At 59.9% G+C, this 13,779-nt stretch overlaps 1 protein-coding gene across 1 annotated transcript in view; it reads right to left on the minus strand.

The window, feature by feature from the left end:
• Positions 1–872: 872 nt before the first annotated feature.
• LOC306660470 (kinase non-catalytic C-lobe domain-containing protein 1-like) overlaps positions 873–13,779 on the minus strand; it is a 45,651-nt gene continuing 32,744 nt past the window's right edge. Inside the window, 8 exon segments of the mRNA XM_079138744.1 lie at positions 873–2,489; positions 3,983–4,140; positions 5,187–5,246; positions 5,321–5,443; positions 11,892–12,042; positions 12,206–12,288; positions 12,929–13,135; positions 13,600–13,779. Coding sequence (XP_078994870.1) covers positions 2,258–2,489; positions 3,983–4,140; positions 5,187–5,246; positions 5,321–5,443; positions 11,892–12,042; positions 12,206–12,288; positions 12,929–13,135; positions 13,600–13,779 — 1,194 coding nt within the window. The 3' untranslated portion in view covers positions 873–2,257.

The raw sequence follows: 13,779 nt of genomic DNA on the forward strand, positions 1-13,779 counted from the left end.
AGCTTCTTAGGCCTTCTCCAGGTGCCCTGTGCTGGTGCCTGGTGACTCCTGGACTGGGCAACTGCTGTATCTGTGTCCATGTAGGTGCCACGTGGCTACCTGGGCTTGCTACTGGCATGGTGGCTTCAGGGTCATTGAGCCTCCTGTTGGTGTCCTCTGCTGCCACGTGAGGGGCAGGTTCCAGCTGGCTGGAAGTGGCACAGTGGGGGCTCCAGGATCTAAGTTGGTAGACTTGCTGCCCTGTTGGGAGACCCTCCCAGAGCAGTGTCTTCCCAGCCCCTCAGGAGGGGCAGGGCTGGGCGACAGGACGAGGGCTTCAGTGACCTTAGGGTAGGGATGCCTGGACCACCGGCCTGGAATGACTGCCCCTTTGCTTGCCCATTGTGTTTTGGCATAGCTGCCAGGCAGAGAGCAGCATTGTTCATACAGGAACTCCCTACCCAGTCTTGTCCGGAGAATCCCCACAACCGTGTCCCCTGCTCACCCGTCTCTGAGCCAGGGCTGAAGGCCCTTCCATGCAGGCTGCCCTAACTGGCTGGGGAGAAACAACCCGAGGCAGACTCACTTGGTCTGCGGTCCTCACCAGGGCAGGTTCTTTACCCAGCAGGAGGGTGGGTTTGCTTTCTCCTTCCCGGGAGTTAAGGCATTTGGGGTTCTCCTGGCAGCGCCTGCGTTAGTGGTGAGTCTGCAGACCTGGCCCCGCTGGGTGTCACTTGGTGTGGGAGAGTGACGAGGGGCGGTCCTGTGACCTGGCAGTTTGGCTGCAAGTCTGGGCCAGGCACATCTACCGAGCAGCCCTCGAGGGCCAGGAAGACCGTCTACACTGCAGCGGGGTACCACTTTGGGACGAGGCAGGCAGCAGCAGCTCAGTAGAAATGACTTTATTCAGAAATCCGTACTGCGTGACATCAGGGTGCCATGCAAACAGTGCTGAAGCCGGAAGCCACCGCTTCCCCAGAGGCGCTGGCCCGCTGGAGTGCCTCCCGCCGGACGCTGTCTGCGCCACACACACCATCCGACACGGACACAGGGTCCTCACAGCAGAGCCCAGAAACGGAGTCGCAGGTGCGCGGATGGCCACATGACCGCCTCCCTCTCACATCCGCGAAGGCAGGGCTGTCTCTCAGCTGATTCGTGGAAAAACACCTCAGCCTTGGAAGTTCAGTGCCTACCGTGGGTTGCAGCTGCCCTGGGAACGTCCCTAGCTGGCCCACTAGAGCCACCTACCCTAAAACACACAGCCTTGGGTCTCCCAGCAGTGGTGCCTGGGATGGGCCTAGGCCTATGGGGTCCAGCTGGGTCCCTGACCCACTGCACCCCACGTGTTCCCAGCCCCTGGCCAGAGGGGCTCTCTACTCGCTGACCAGTGCTCACCACTGATTGCCTGAGACCACGAGCTTGGGGAGGGGCTTGGTACCACCCAGACGGAGCGAGCCTCATGTCTGCGTCTGACAAAGCGCTGGTGCTGGTGCAGAGCAGGGGGACAGGTGGTCGGGTGTGCACATGCTTGGCTGCTAACGGCCGTGGGTGCCGCCCCGGCCGCAGGGCAGGTGTAGGTGCTGTCAGCTCAGGGGCGTCCCTGCTCTGGAGCTGCTGTTGGTGCCTTGCACCCTCCTGGAGGGTTGGAGTCTTTGCCTGGACCTGTCCCTCAGGGCAGCTCTTCTCAGCTGGGGTACCAGGCATGGGGACGGGCAGCCGCTACAGCAGGAAGGCTGGCTGGGCATGGTGGGGCACCTGTGGGAGGCCTGGTGGGTGGGTGGAGGAGCTGACCCCAGCAGGGCCCCAGTCAGAAGCCGGGAGCCACCAGAGCAGGGGTCAGTTTTGGTCCTTTGCTTCCAGGCAGGTGTGGAAGCACTGCTGCGTGGGCAGTGTGTGGAACCTGTGGGGTTAGGGTGGGTGGGTTTTGGGTTGTTTTGGGGGAAGTCACCAAAGAGTAGGGGAGAGCCATTTGTCTGTGGAGATATTGTAAGTATGGAACTCGGGAGCTTTACTTATTCTAGCTTCGTTTCAAGTTGTAGCAGAAATGGGCACAACGAATGCTGTCCCACCCTGCACGGTGCCTGGGGAGGGCCGGGCCACTCTGGTGCTGGGACTGGCTGCAGGCTCCACACACCCTGTGGCAGGGACTTGGGCAAGTTCCTCCGAGCTCCACCTCCAGATCCGGACCTGGTGGAAGTCCAGGTTCTGCAGGGCTCCGGGCGCTCAGCCACCTCTCGTGGGTCTGGTCCTGCTTGGACCTCCCTGGCTACACCCTTGGCTACTGGAATGTGGCCTTCATCCTCCGCAGCTTGTCCTGGATCTTCCGAGAGTGCTTCTCACTTGGGATCTGGTGCAGCTTGGCCCTGTTGTCTGCTGCCAGGATGGCAATGTCGGCCCCGCTGAAGCGGGCGATCCTCTGCTTGAGGTGAGACTGCAGCTTGGGGTCAGGGCTGAACGTGTAGGGGTTCTCCTGGAACGCGTGGACCTGGCTCACCACCTTGGCTATGTTCCTGTCATGAGGAAGGAAGAGAGAAGGTCAGTCTGCACAGGTCACAGGGAGTCCTGTCCCCAGGTGTGATCCTGGCGCGTTTTAGGAAGGGCTCAGACCTACCGAGGGACAGGTTTCCTGCGTCTGTTCACAAGGCCTCAGCCCGGGTGCCATGTGGCCTGTCCACCTACTCCCTACGCTTGTCTCACAGTGTTTATTGGAGAGCCTCTGTCAGTCTGCAGAACTGAATGTCCGGGCATGAATGGAACCCAGTGGGCTTGGCTCATGGGGGGGGACGCGTGCAGACGAGTCCTTGTGTGGTGCCTGCCCATGTGGCAGCATGGCCAGTGGCAAGCGCACCACTGGGGCACCAGCCAAGGACTCGGCCCCTCTGCCTGTCAGGGGCACTCCACCCCACTCTGGGTGGAGAGTCGGTGTGTCCAGCAGGAGCCATGTGGCTTTGTTCAGCAGAGGCCAGCTGCATCCACATGATCCACACAGAATCAAAAGAGGTCACTGAGCCTAAGCCCAGGTCCTTTCTAGACGGTGGCGCTGCCTCGTGTTGTCAATTCTGTGTATGGACGCCGGCTTTCTGGTCTCTCAGGGTCAGATATCTCAGAATAAGCTTACATTCTGGGGGCACTTTACTTATTTTTCAAAATAATTAAATTGTTTTATTTAAATCATCATTGTTTCTGTCTGAAAGGAGCCACAGTGCACTGGGTCCTTGGGTCCTCGTCTGTTTGGCCAGGCCCCAGATTGACCAGGTGCTCAGCTGTGTGGATGACGCAGAGTGGGGTGAAGACAAGAGGGTGAGGAGAAGGGGAAGCGGAGACTGGGGCCTGGGCACCTGCAAGCTGTAGGCACCTGGAGGGCACCTTGGACAGGCCCGGGTCTGAGGAGAGGCTGCCTGGCCAGCACCTCCTGAGGCAGAATGAGAGCCAGGCCCCTCTGAAGCCGGGGTGTGCAGGCCGCGCTGGGTCACAGCAGTGGGCTTTACAGCCGGTTCCTGGCCTGTGCCTCCCAGGTCGCATGTGGATGGCAGAGTCCCGAGTGTGTTGGTCAGGGGAAAGCAGGACCCAGCAATGGCCCAAGAACTGACCGTGGTTTCACATGGATGGCTCGGGGGTGCCCCCGGGAGGCCTAGAGAAGGGACACTGGCCTTGGGAGCATTCACGTTCTGGGCAGCCTCCCTGCTGCAGGAGCCAGGGAGCGGGGACGGAAGTGTGCTGGGTCCGCAGCAGGTCACCAGAGACCGTGGGGCATCTAGGGACCATGGATACTGAAGTGCAGGAAGCACCACTTTTGAGGCCTAGCTGGAGGTCTCAGTAGAGGGAGGGCTGAGGTCCTGGGGCAGGGCAGGGGCCGAGACAGGGCAGTGCCCAGGCCTCCGACGAGCAGGAGGAACTGGAGGAGGGGTGCACCTCAGCCCACCTGTGGGCTTGTGGTCATGGTGGAGCCCCCACCTGAACCTGCTCACCTGTGGGGCATGTTGGTCATGCTGAGCCCCCTCACCTGAGCTTGCTCCACCTGTGGGCTCCGTTGGTCATGGTGAAGCCCCCTGTTTCTAGCTGCTGGATGTGCATGGCCAGGAGGCGGGCTGAGGGTAGGGTGGGCTGGGCCCGGAAACGCCGACCTTCCATTAGACACAAGCTGTCGCTCTTCAGGAACACCTGGAGGCCCGACCAGGGGTGTTGGCAGGGAGACAGGGCAGTGGTCTCTCCAGGAGGCCCATCCCCATTGGGCCTGCGCATTGGGCGACTGGGGCTGCACAACACTCTGCATACCCAGTCCAACTGAACCTGGGGTCCTGGACGAGGTGGCAAGCTGGACATTATGCTCTGGGCACAGAATGGACTGAGGTGGCAAGCTGGACATTATGCTCTGGGCACAGAATGGACAAGGTGGCAAGCTGGACATCTATGCTCTGGGCACAGAATGGATGAGGTGGCAAGCTGGACATTATGCTCTGGGCACAGAATGGACGAGGTGGCAAGCTGGACATTATGCTCTGGGCACAGAATGGACAAGGTGGCAAGCTGGACATCTATGCTCTGGGCACAGAATGGACGAGGTGGCAAGCTGGACATTATGCTCTGGGCACAGAATGGACGAGGTGGCAAGCTGGACATTATGCTCTGGGCACAGAATGGACGAGGTGGCAAGCTGGACATTATGCTCTGGGCACAGAATGCTGACAGGGAGCTCTGCTCTGTGCTGCTCAAATGGCAGATTCCTTATTCTCTGCTGGGCTCCAGAAGGGCCAGGGACCCAGCCTTCCCAGAGGAGACCTGTGCCAGCAGCGCAGGCCCTGTCCGCGTGTCTGCGTTTGCTGTGAGGACACACCAGCCCAGCCACACGGATGTGGCTGGGGCCTGGGCGGTGAGCGCTCTGGATGTCTGCCACAGGCCACAGCTGGGGGCTCCTGCCGCCTTACTGGAAGATGCCAGGGCACTTCAGCAGTGCTTCCCAGGACCACCTGTGTACTTGGAGCAGGCTCCCAGTCAGCCGAGCGCAGGGCCTGCTTCCGACCCCGTCGGTGCCTGGGGCACCTGTACCCTGTGCTGGAGGGCAGCCTGGCCAGGCCATGTGAGCTGGCAGGTGGGGCCCCTTTGCCCAGGTGGCCAGGCTGTGTCTGGGGCCCTGATGTGGGCTGTCCTGGGCGGATGCCCTGCAGGGCGTGGAGCAAGGCCTTGGTCGGAAGCTCTGGGGTCAGTACCTCCACAGCTTTCAGCTCCTCCAGGACCTCTGCAATCTTCGCGGGCAGGGTTCTCCAGGCCTGCGATGGGAGCGCAGGTGAGACCCCTGCTGGCTGTGTGCCACCCACCCACAGCCCGGCCCAGGTGCACGCACAGGGGACTGCCTCACGGCCAGGTTCTCCAGCCCGCCCAGGATCTGCATGGCCGTGGCAAAGTTCCTCTGCTCATAGCAAGACTTTGCAACCAGCAGAAACTTGGACAGCACGTTCACCTGCAGCTGAAAAGCGGAAGCAAAATGTTTAGTGTCTTTGAAGCTGAAGAAACGGCTGGGGTGCAGCTCAGGAGAGGCTTGCCCAGCATCCTCCAGCACTGCAAAACCAGGCTGAACCAAAAGAAACAGACATCAGTGAACGAGCTCACCCAGGTTCAAGGCACAGACAGTATGGCTGGCGCTCGTGCACAACAGAGGCGGTGGGGTGCATAGGTCTGAGTGGTGCTGTGGGCTCTGCTGGCAGTGGGGCAGGCTTTGCTGGAACAGCCAGCTCCCACCAGGATTCTCTGCAGTCTGGTGTGGTCCCTCCCCACCTGCCTCTGTCCCCATCCTCCATCCCCCTCCCTCCTCCCCTGCCCCTGTCCCCTTCCTCCGTCCCCCTCGCTCCATCCCCTGCTCCAGCAATGGGGGGCTGATCTAGCCAAAACACCCTTCTCAGAGCAGCACCATGGGGCTGCATTCACAGACCCACTTCCAGCCACTTCCTGGATTCTGGAGAACTTGACTCGTCCTTGGTTTCTGAGCTGCCTTGCCCTTGCTGCCATGCCAGGCATCCTTCAGGTGGGAACAGGACTCGGTGCTGTTCCACTGGGGGTTCCCAGGTCTGCTGGGGTCCTGCCTGGCGAGGGTCAGTCCTGCTCCTGGAGGTCCTTCGTTCGGCTTCTGGCTACAGCTGAGCCTCTTCAGAGACTCACGTGCTCAAACTCTATAAGTCGACTTCTCATTTTCCCCCCCATAGATGCAAAGTATATCATTTCCAGCATTTTCAGGTAAAATCATTCTATCACTTTTTTGTGTTTCTAATTCTTTTTTCCCCAGTGCTGGGATCAAACCCCCAAACCCAAGGGACTCATACCTGCAGGCCATCACTCTACCCCTGAGCCACATCCCCAGTCCTGTTTTTAAGTTTTAATTGTAAAAATGCAGACTTATGGGGCTGGTGGTACAGCCTGTAATCCCAGGGACTCAGGAGGCTGAGGCAGGAGGATTGGGAGTTTGAGGCCAGTCTTGGCAATTCAGGGTCACATTGCCCAGGAGTCCATACACCCCGGTGCCTGCCATCTGCCTGGGAGTGTGGCCACCCCAAAGGAAAATAACTCTGTGGAAAGCCAGGCCCGGCCGACCTCCGGCCACGAAGCAGGAAGCCCTTGCAGTGGGGCCTCTGTGAGGGTGCAGACCCCTTGGGCCCAGAGGCTGGACACCTGGCTCCTCCTTGGGTGAAGGCTGTGGCCTGAGGCAGGGGATGTCCCTCCTGGGTTGCCAGGGGCCTCCTGAGACCAGGTGGTCAGGTCAGGCTGAGAAGGCCTCAGGTGGGCCCAGGGCCGGGGGACTTCGAAACCAAGGATCGGGCCCATGGCCGCTGGAGCTGGACCCTGACCTGGCCAGACACTGAGCAGTGTCCTTCATCCAGATGGCGCAGGCCTGAGGAAGACCAGTGGCTGCAGCTGAGGCAGGTGCGTGGTGGCCATAGAAAGGCAGGTGGGAGTCACAGCCCAGCCCTGGACAGGTCAGGCAAATTCACACGGGACGGCAGCCTGGCTGTGGGGAGGGTTCTGAAGTGGATGAGTGTGTGCAGGACAGAGGGAGTGTGAAGAGAGTGTGTAAGAGGGCCTGTCGCAAGGGAAGGGTGTGTGAGAGGGAGTGTGTGTAAGAGGGCCTGTTGGAGGTGCTGTGTGTGTGTGTGAGAGGGAGTGTGTGTAAGAGGGCCCGTTGGAGGTGCTGTGTGTGTGAGAGGGAGTGTGTGTAAGAGGGCCCGTTGGAGGTGCTGTGTGTGTGAGAGGGAGTGTGTGTAAGAGGGCCCGTTGGAGGTGCTGTGTGTGTGAGAGGGAGTGTGTGTAAGAGGGCCCGTTGGAGGTGCTGTGTGTGTGAGAGGGAGTGTGTGTAAGAGGGCCCGTTGGAGGTGCTGTGTGTGTGAGAGGGAGTGTGTGTAAGAGGGCCCGTTGGAGGTGCTGTGTGTGTGAGAGGGAGTGTGTGTAAGAGGGCCCGTTGGAGGTGCTGTGTGTGTGAGAGGGAGTGTGTGTAAGAGGGCCCGTTGGAGGTGCTGTGTGTGTGAGAGGGAGTGTGTGTAAGAGGGCCCGTTGGAGGTGCTGTGTGTGTGAGAGGGAGTGTGTGTAAGAGGGCCTGTTGGAGGTGCTGTGTGTGTGTGTGAGAGGGAGTGTGTGTAAGAGGGCCTGTTGGAGGTGCTGTGTGTGTGAGAGGGAGTGTGTGTAAGAGGGCCTGTTGGAGGTGCTGTGTGTGTGTGTGAGAGGGAGTGTGTGTAAGAGGGCCTGTTGGAGGTGCTGTGTGTGTGAGAGGGAGTGTGTGTAAGAGGGCCTGTTGGAGGTACTGTGAGTGTGTGTGAGAGGGAGTGTGTGTAAGAGGGCCCGTTGGAGGTGCTGTGTGTGTGAGAGGGAGTGTGTGTAAGAGGGCCTGTTGGAGGTGCTGTGTGTGTGTGTGAGAGGGAGTGTGTGTAAGAGGGCCTGTTGGAGGTGCTGTGTGTGTGAGAGGGAGTGTGTGTAAGAGGGCCTGTTGGAGGTGCTGTGTGTGTGTGTGAGAGGGAGTGTGTGTAAGAGGGCCTGTTGGAGGTGCTGTGTGTGTGAGAGGGAGTGTGTGTAAGAGGGCCTGTTGGAGGTGCTGTGTGTGTGTGTGAGAGGGAGTGTGTGTAAGAGGGCCTGTTGGAGGTGCTGTGAGTGTGCGAGAGGGAGTGTGTGTAAGAGGGCCTTTTGGAGGTGCTGTGCGTGAGAGGGAGTGTGTGTAAGAGGGCCCGTTGGAGGTGCTGTGTGTGTGAGAGGGAGTGTGTGTAAGAGGGCCCGTTGGAGGTGCTGTGTGTGTGAGAGGGAGTGTGTGTAAGAGGGCCCGTTGGAGGTGCTGTGTGTGTGAGAGGGAGTGTGTGTAAGAGGGCCCGTTGGAGGTGCTGTGTGTGTGAGAGGGAGTGTGTGTAAGAGGGCCCGTTGGAGGTGCTGTGTGTGTGAGAGGGAGTGTGTGTAAGAGGGCCTGTTGGAGGTGCTGTGTGTGTGAGAGGGAGTGTGTGTAAGAGGGCCTGTTGGAGGTGATGTGTGTGTGAGAGGGAGTGTGTGTAAGAGGGCCCGTTGGAGGTGCTGTGTGTGTGAGAGGGAGTGTGTGTAAGAGGGCCCGTTGGAGGTGCTGTGTGTGTGAGAGGGAGTGTGTGTAAGAGGGCCCGTTGGAGGTGCTGTGTGTGTGAGAGGGAGTGTGTGTAAGAGGGCCCGTTGGAGGTGCTGTGTGTGTGAGAGGGAGTGTGTGTAAGAGGGCCCGTTGGAGGTGCTGTGTGTGTGAGAGGGAGTGTGTGTAAGAGGGCCCGTTGGAGGTGCTGTGTGTGTGAGAGGGAGTGTGTGTAAGAGGGCCCGTTGGAGGTGCTGTGTGTGTGAGAGGGAGTGTGTGTAAGAGGGCCCGTTGGAGGTGCTGTGTGTGTGAGAGGGAGTGTGTGTAAGAGGGCCCGTTGGAGGTGCTGTGTGTGTGAGAGGGAGTGTGTGTAAGAGGGCCCGTTGGAGGTGCTGTGTGTGTGAGAGGGAGTGTGTGTAAGAGGGCCTGTTGGAGGTGCTGTGTGTGTGTGAGAGGGAGTGTGTGTAAGAGGGCCTGTTGGAGGTGCTGTGTGTGTGTGAGAGGGAGTGTGTGTAAGAGGGCCTGTTGGAGGTGCTGTGTGTGTGTGAGAGGGAGTGTGTGTAAGAGGGCCTGTTGGAGGTGCTGTGTGTGTGTGAGAGGGAGTGTGTGTAAGAGGGCCTGTTGGAGGTGCTGTGTGTGTGAGAGGGAGTGTGTGTAAGAGGGCCCGTTGGAGGTGCTGTGTGTGTGAGAGGGAGTGTGTGTAAGAGGGCCTGTTGGAGGTGCTGTGTGTGTGTGTGAGAGGGAGTGTGTGTAAGAGGGCCTGTTGGAGGTGCTGTGGTGTGTGAGAGGGAGTGTGTGTAAGAGGGCCTGTTGGAGGTGCTGTTGTGTGTGTGAGAGGGAGTGTGTGTAAGAGGGCCTTTTGGAGGTGCTGTGTGTGTGAGAGGGAGTGTGTGTAAGAGGGCCTGTTGGAGGTGCTGTGTGTGTGAGAGGGAGTGTGTGTAAGAGGGCCTGTTGGAGGTGCTGTGTGTGTGTGTGAGAGGGAGTGTGTGTAAGAGGGCCTGTTGGAGGTGCTGTGAGTGTGCGAGAGGGAGTGTGTGTAAGAGGGCCTTTTGGAGGTGCTGTGCGTGAGAGGGAGTGTGTGTAAGAGGGCCCGTTGGAGGTGCTGTGTGTGTGAGAGGGAGTGTGTGTAAGAGGGCCCGTTGGAGGTGCTGTGTGTGTGAGAGGGAGTGTGTGTAAGAGGGCCCGTTGGAGGTGCTGTGTGTGTGAGAGGGAGTGTGTGTAAGAGGGCCCGTTGGAGGTGCTGTGTGTGTGAGAGGGAGTGTGTGTAAGAGGGCCCGTTGGAGGTGCTGTGTGTGTGAGAGGGAGTGTGTGTAAGAGGGCCCGTTGGAGGTGCTGTGTGTGTGAGAGGGAGTGTGTGTAAGAGGGCCTGTTGGAGGTGATGTGTGTGTGAGAGGGAGTGTGTGTAAGAGGGCCCGTTGGAGGTGCTGTGTGTGTGAGAGGGAGTGTGTGTAAGAGGGCCCGTTGGAGGTGCTGTGTGTGTGAGAGGGAGTGTGTGTAAGAGGGCCCGTTGGAGGTGCTGTGTGTGTGAGAGGGAGTGTGTGTAAGAGGGCCCGTTGGAGGTGCTGTGTGTGTGAGAGGGAGTGTGTGTAAGAGGGCCCGTTGGAGGTGCTGTGTGTGTGAGAGGGAGTGTGTGTAAGAGGGCCTGTTGGAGGTGCTGTGTGTGTGTGTGAGAGGGAGTGTGTGTAAGAGGGCCTGTTGGAGGTGCTGTGTGTGTGAGAGGGAGTGTGTGTAAGAGGGCCTGTTGGAGGTGCTGTGTGTGTGTGTGAGAGGGAGTGTGTGTAAGAGGGCCTGTTGGAGGTGCTGTGTGTGTGAGAGGGAGTGTGTGTAAGAGGGCCTGTTGGAGGTACTGTGAGTGTGTGTGAGAGGGAGTGTGTGTAAGAGGGCCCGTTGGAGGTGCTGTGTGTGTGAGAGGGAGTGTGTGTAAGAGGGCCTGTTGGAGGTGCTGTGTGTGTGTGTGAGAGGGAGTGTGTGTAAGAGGGCCTGTTGGAGGTGCTGTGTGTGTGAGAGGGAGTGTGTGTAAGAGGGCCTGTTTGGAGGTGCTGTGTGTGTGTGTGAGAGGGAGTGTGTGTAAGAGGGCCTGTTGGAGGTGCTGTGTGTGTGAGAGGGAGTGTGTGTAAGAGGGCCTGTTGGAGGTGCTGTGTGTGTGTGTGAGAGGGAGTGTGTGTAAGAGGGCCTGTTGGAGGTGCTGTGAGTGTGCGAGAGGGAGTGTGTGTAAGAGGGCCTTTTGGAGGTGCTGTGCGTGAGAGGGAGTGTGTGTAAGAGGGCCCGTTGGAGGTGCTGTGTGTGTGAGAGGGCCCGTTGGAGGTGCTGTGTGTGTGAGAGGGAGTGTGTGTAAGAGGGCCCGTTGGAGGTGCTGTGTGTGTGAGAGGGAGTGTGTGTAAGAGGGCCCGTTGGAGGTGCTGTGTGTGTGAGAGGGAGTGTGTGTAAGAGGGCCCGTTGGAGGTGCTGTGTGTGTGAGAGGGAGTGTGTGTAAGAGGGCCCGTTGGAGGTGCTGTGTGTGTGTGAGAGGGAGTGTGTGTAAGAGGGCCCGTTGGAGGTGCTGTGTGTGTGAGAGGGAGTGTGTGTAAGAGGGCCCGTTGGAGGTGCTGTGTGTGTGAGAGGGAGTGTGTGTAAGAGGGCCCGTTGGAGGTGCTGTGTGTGTGAGAGGGAGTGTGTGTAAGAGGGCCCGTTGGAGGTGCTGTGTGTGTGAGAGGGAGTGTGTGTAAGAGGGCCCGTTGGAGGTGCTGTGTGTGTGAGAGGGAGTGTGTGTAAGAGGGCCCGTTGGAGGTGCTGTGTGTGTGAGAGGGAGTGTGTGTAAGAGGGCCCGTTGGAGGTGCTGTGTGTGTGAGAGGGAGTGTGTGTAAGAGGGCCTGTTGGAGGTGCTGTGAGTGTGTGAGAGGGAGTGTGTGTAAGAGGGCCTGTTGGAGGTGCTGTGAATGAGTGAGAGGGAGTGTGTGTAAGAGGGCCTGTTGGAGGTGCTGTGAGTGTGTGTGAGAGGGAGTGTGTGTAAGAGGGCCTGTTGGAGGTGCTGTGAGTGTGTGTGAGAGGGAGTGTGTGTAAGAGGGCCTTTTGCAGCCGCCGTGTGTGTGTCTCTCTTTGTGGTCTGTTGTGGAAGGCCATATGTGAGAGGGGTGAGTGTGAACAGCAGCCCTGCTCTGTCTGTGGGCGGGGCTCATACCCCTGGGGTCTGGGGTATCCCTGCAGAGTGGATCGTCGGCTGGGTTGTGCTGGCCGTGTCCTTGGGCTGCCCGAGTAGCCACGGTGGCTGGCCCCTGGTCTGCTTGGGTGAGTGTGGTTCCCTGCCCCTGGAGAAGGGCTGCCTCCTGTCCCCACACACACGGTCCCGGGCCTCTGACCTCAGGCAGGAGGCTCCTACCTTGGAGGTGTGGCTGGTCACTATTTCGGCGGCCACCCAGGTGCTGACGTCATCTGCATTCCTTAAAAGCTGCAGCAGGTACTTGTCCTGGACGTAGTTGGGCAGGAACAGGCTGCAGGTTTTGGCTGACAGAGACTCAGAAGAGCTGGTTCTGGAAGAGAGCAGGAGCACCTCACCTGGGGATGTGGGAAGCTGGCCCTGCCTGGCCCTGGGACAGCGGGGCCTGTCTTCAGCCAGGAGCATCCAGGAAGCCCTCAGGGGAGGCCCGAGCCCTGTCACCAGTCCTGCAGACCAGGGACTCGGTGGACGCTCACCTGGGGATGGTTCCACTTGTGTCCACGACGCCCAGGGCCCGTGAGTTCAGGAAGTGGACGGGGTGGCATTTTTGAAACAATTCCTGCCAGAAACATGAAGTGGACAGTGAGACCACTGTCCCCAGGGGCCTGACCATCACAGCAGTGTCCCAAAGAGGGCCGGCTGTTTGGGGTCCTCTCTGGGAGTGCAGGGTGACCCAGGTGATTGCCTACATGCCTTGAGCTTGGCCAGCAGCTCCCCGTGCTCAGTCCCCATACCGGTGACATGCAACCCTGATGATGGGAGACTTCTTGGCATTTCTGTCACCTGCCTTGTGGTTCAGTGCCTCAGGATGGCAGGGGGTCAGGGAGGGGCCCCTGGGCTCTGGACCCAGGCCAGGAGCAGAGAGGAGTTGGGCAAGGAGCTGTGGCTGGCCCAGGTCCAGAGGGAGATGCCCCGTGTGTGGTGGCCTGAGCGCCATCCCTGTGCCCTGAGCAGGGGAAGAGGAGGGTCCTGCCTGGCTGGAGACCAGGTCTGTCCCTGCCTCTCCGCTCTAGGCAGCTGCCCCTTGGGACCTGAGTTCCTGGCAGCCAGGTTGCTCCTCGACTGTCCCACCTGTTCCTTCCGGGAAGTGTCTGCTGAGGCGCGTGATGCCAGAGTGTCCCTGGGCTTGGCCCTCGCTGCCTGCGGCCAGCCCGTGTGTAGGACCCCTGCCCCTCCTGGTGCCCACGGCCCCCACGCGCCTGTTGCAGCAGCGTCAGCTGTGTGAAGAGCTGGTGCGTGCTGCACTCTGTCAGGAAGTAGGACCCCTTCTCGCTGGCCTTGGTGTAGGGGCCATAGAAATCTTCAAAGAAGCAGGGCTTGGGCAGGGCAGACGCGATGGTGTACTGGCGCTCTTTGTGGTGTGGCAGTGTCAGCCCGTTGCCCCGGGGCAGTCTCCAGGAGAAGCTCTGCGGGCAAGCCAGGTCCCCTCCAGGTCAGGCGGCCATGTGTGGGTGGGGCCAGGTGAGGACGGGCGGGGTCAGCTGGAGTCAGAGAGCAGATCCCTCCCGCCCATGCTTGCTGGCACAAAGAGCACTGTCCTTGGCCAGGCACAGCAGGACCCAGCTCATTGGCTGCCCTTGCCCAGGACAAGAGGCCAACCCCAAAGAGGGGTGTGCACAGAGGGCATGTGTACACACACCCGATGCAGGTCTGTGAACATGGTAGCATGCATACACGTGTGCAGGCCTTTGCACATGTGTGTGCACATGTGCATGCATGTGCAGGTCTGTGTGTGCAGTGTGCCTTCCAGATGTGGCACGTGGTGTGCGTGCACATGTGTGTGAGCATTTGCACACCACGCCCTCCAGGTGGGGCTCAGGGAACTTCACCTGCTGGTACAGGGAAGCCCTTCCCTGGGAAAGGCCCCCACCTTCCGGGAGATGCCGTCCTCTGAGAATCTCTTGCAGAGGGCATTGAAGGGTCTGGCGTCCTCCTCAGCCTCCTTGGGGTCCTCCAGGTCTGTGCCTCGAGGGGAACCGTCAGCCCGCCGGTCAGTGCCTACCTCCAGGAGGCCCAGCAGGTGCTCCGCAGAACCATCCAGGGGCAGGAT

The sequence above is a fragment of the Sciurus vulgaris genome, assembly GCF_902686455.1.
Source record: "Sciurus vulgaris genome assembly, chromosome: 4".
Lineage (NCBI taxonomy): Eukaryota > Metazoa > Chordata > Mammalia > Rodentia > Sciuridae > Sciurus > Sciurus vulgaris.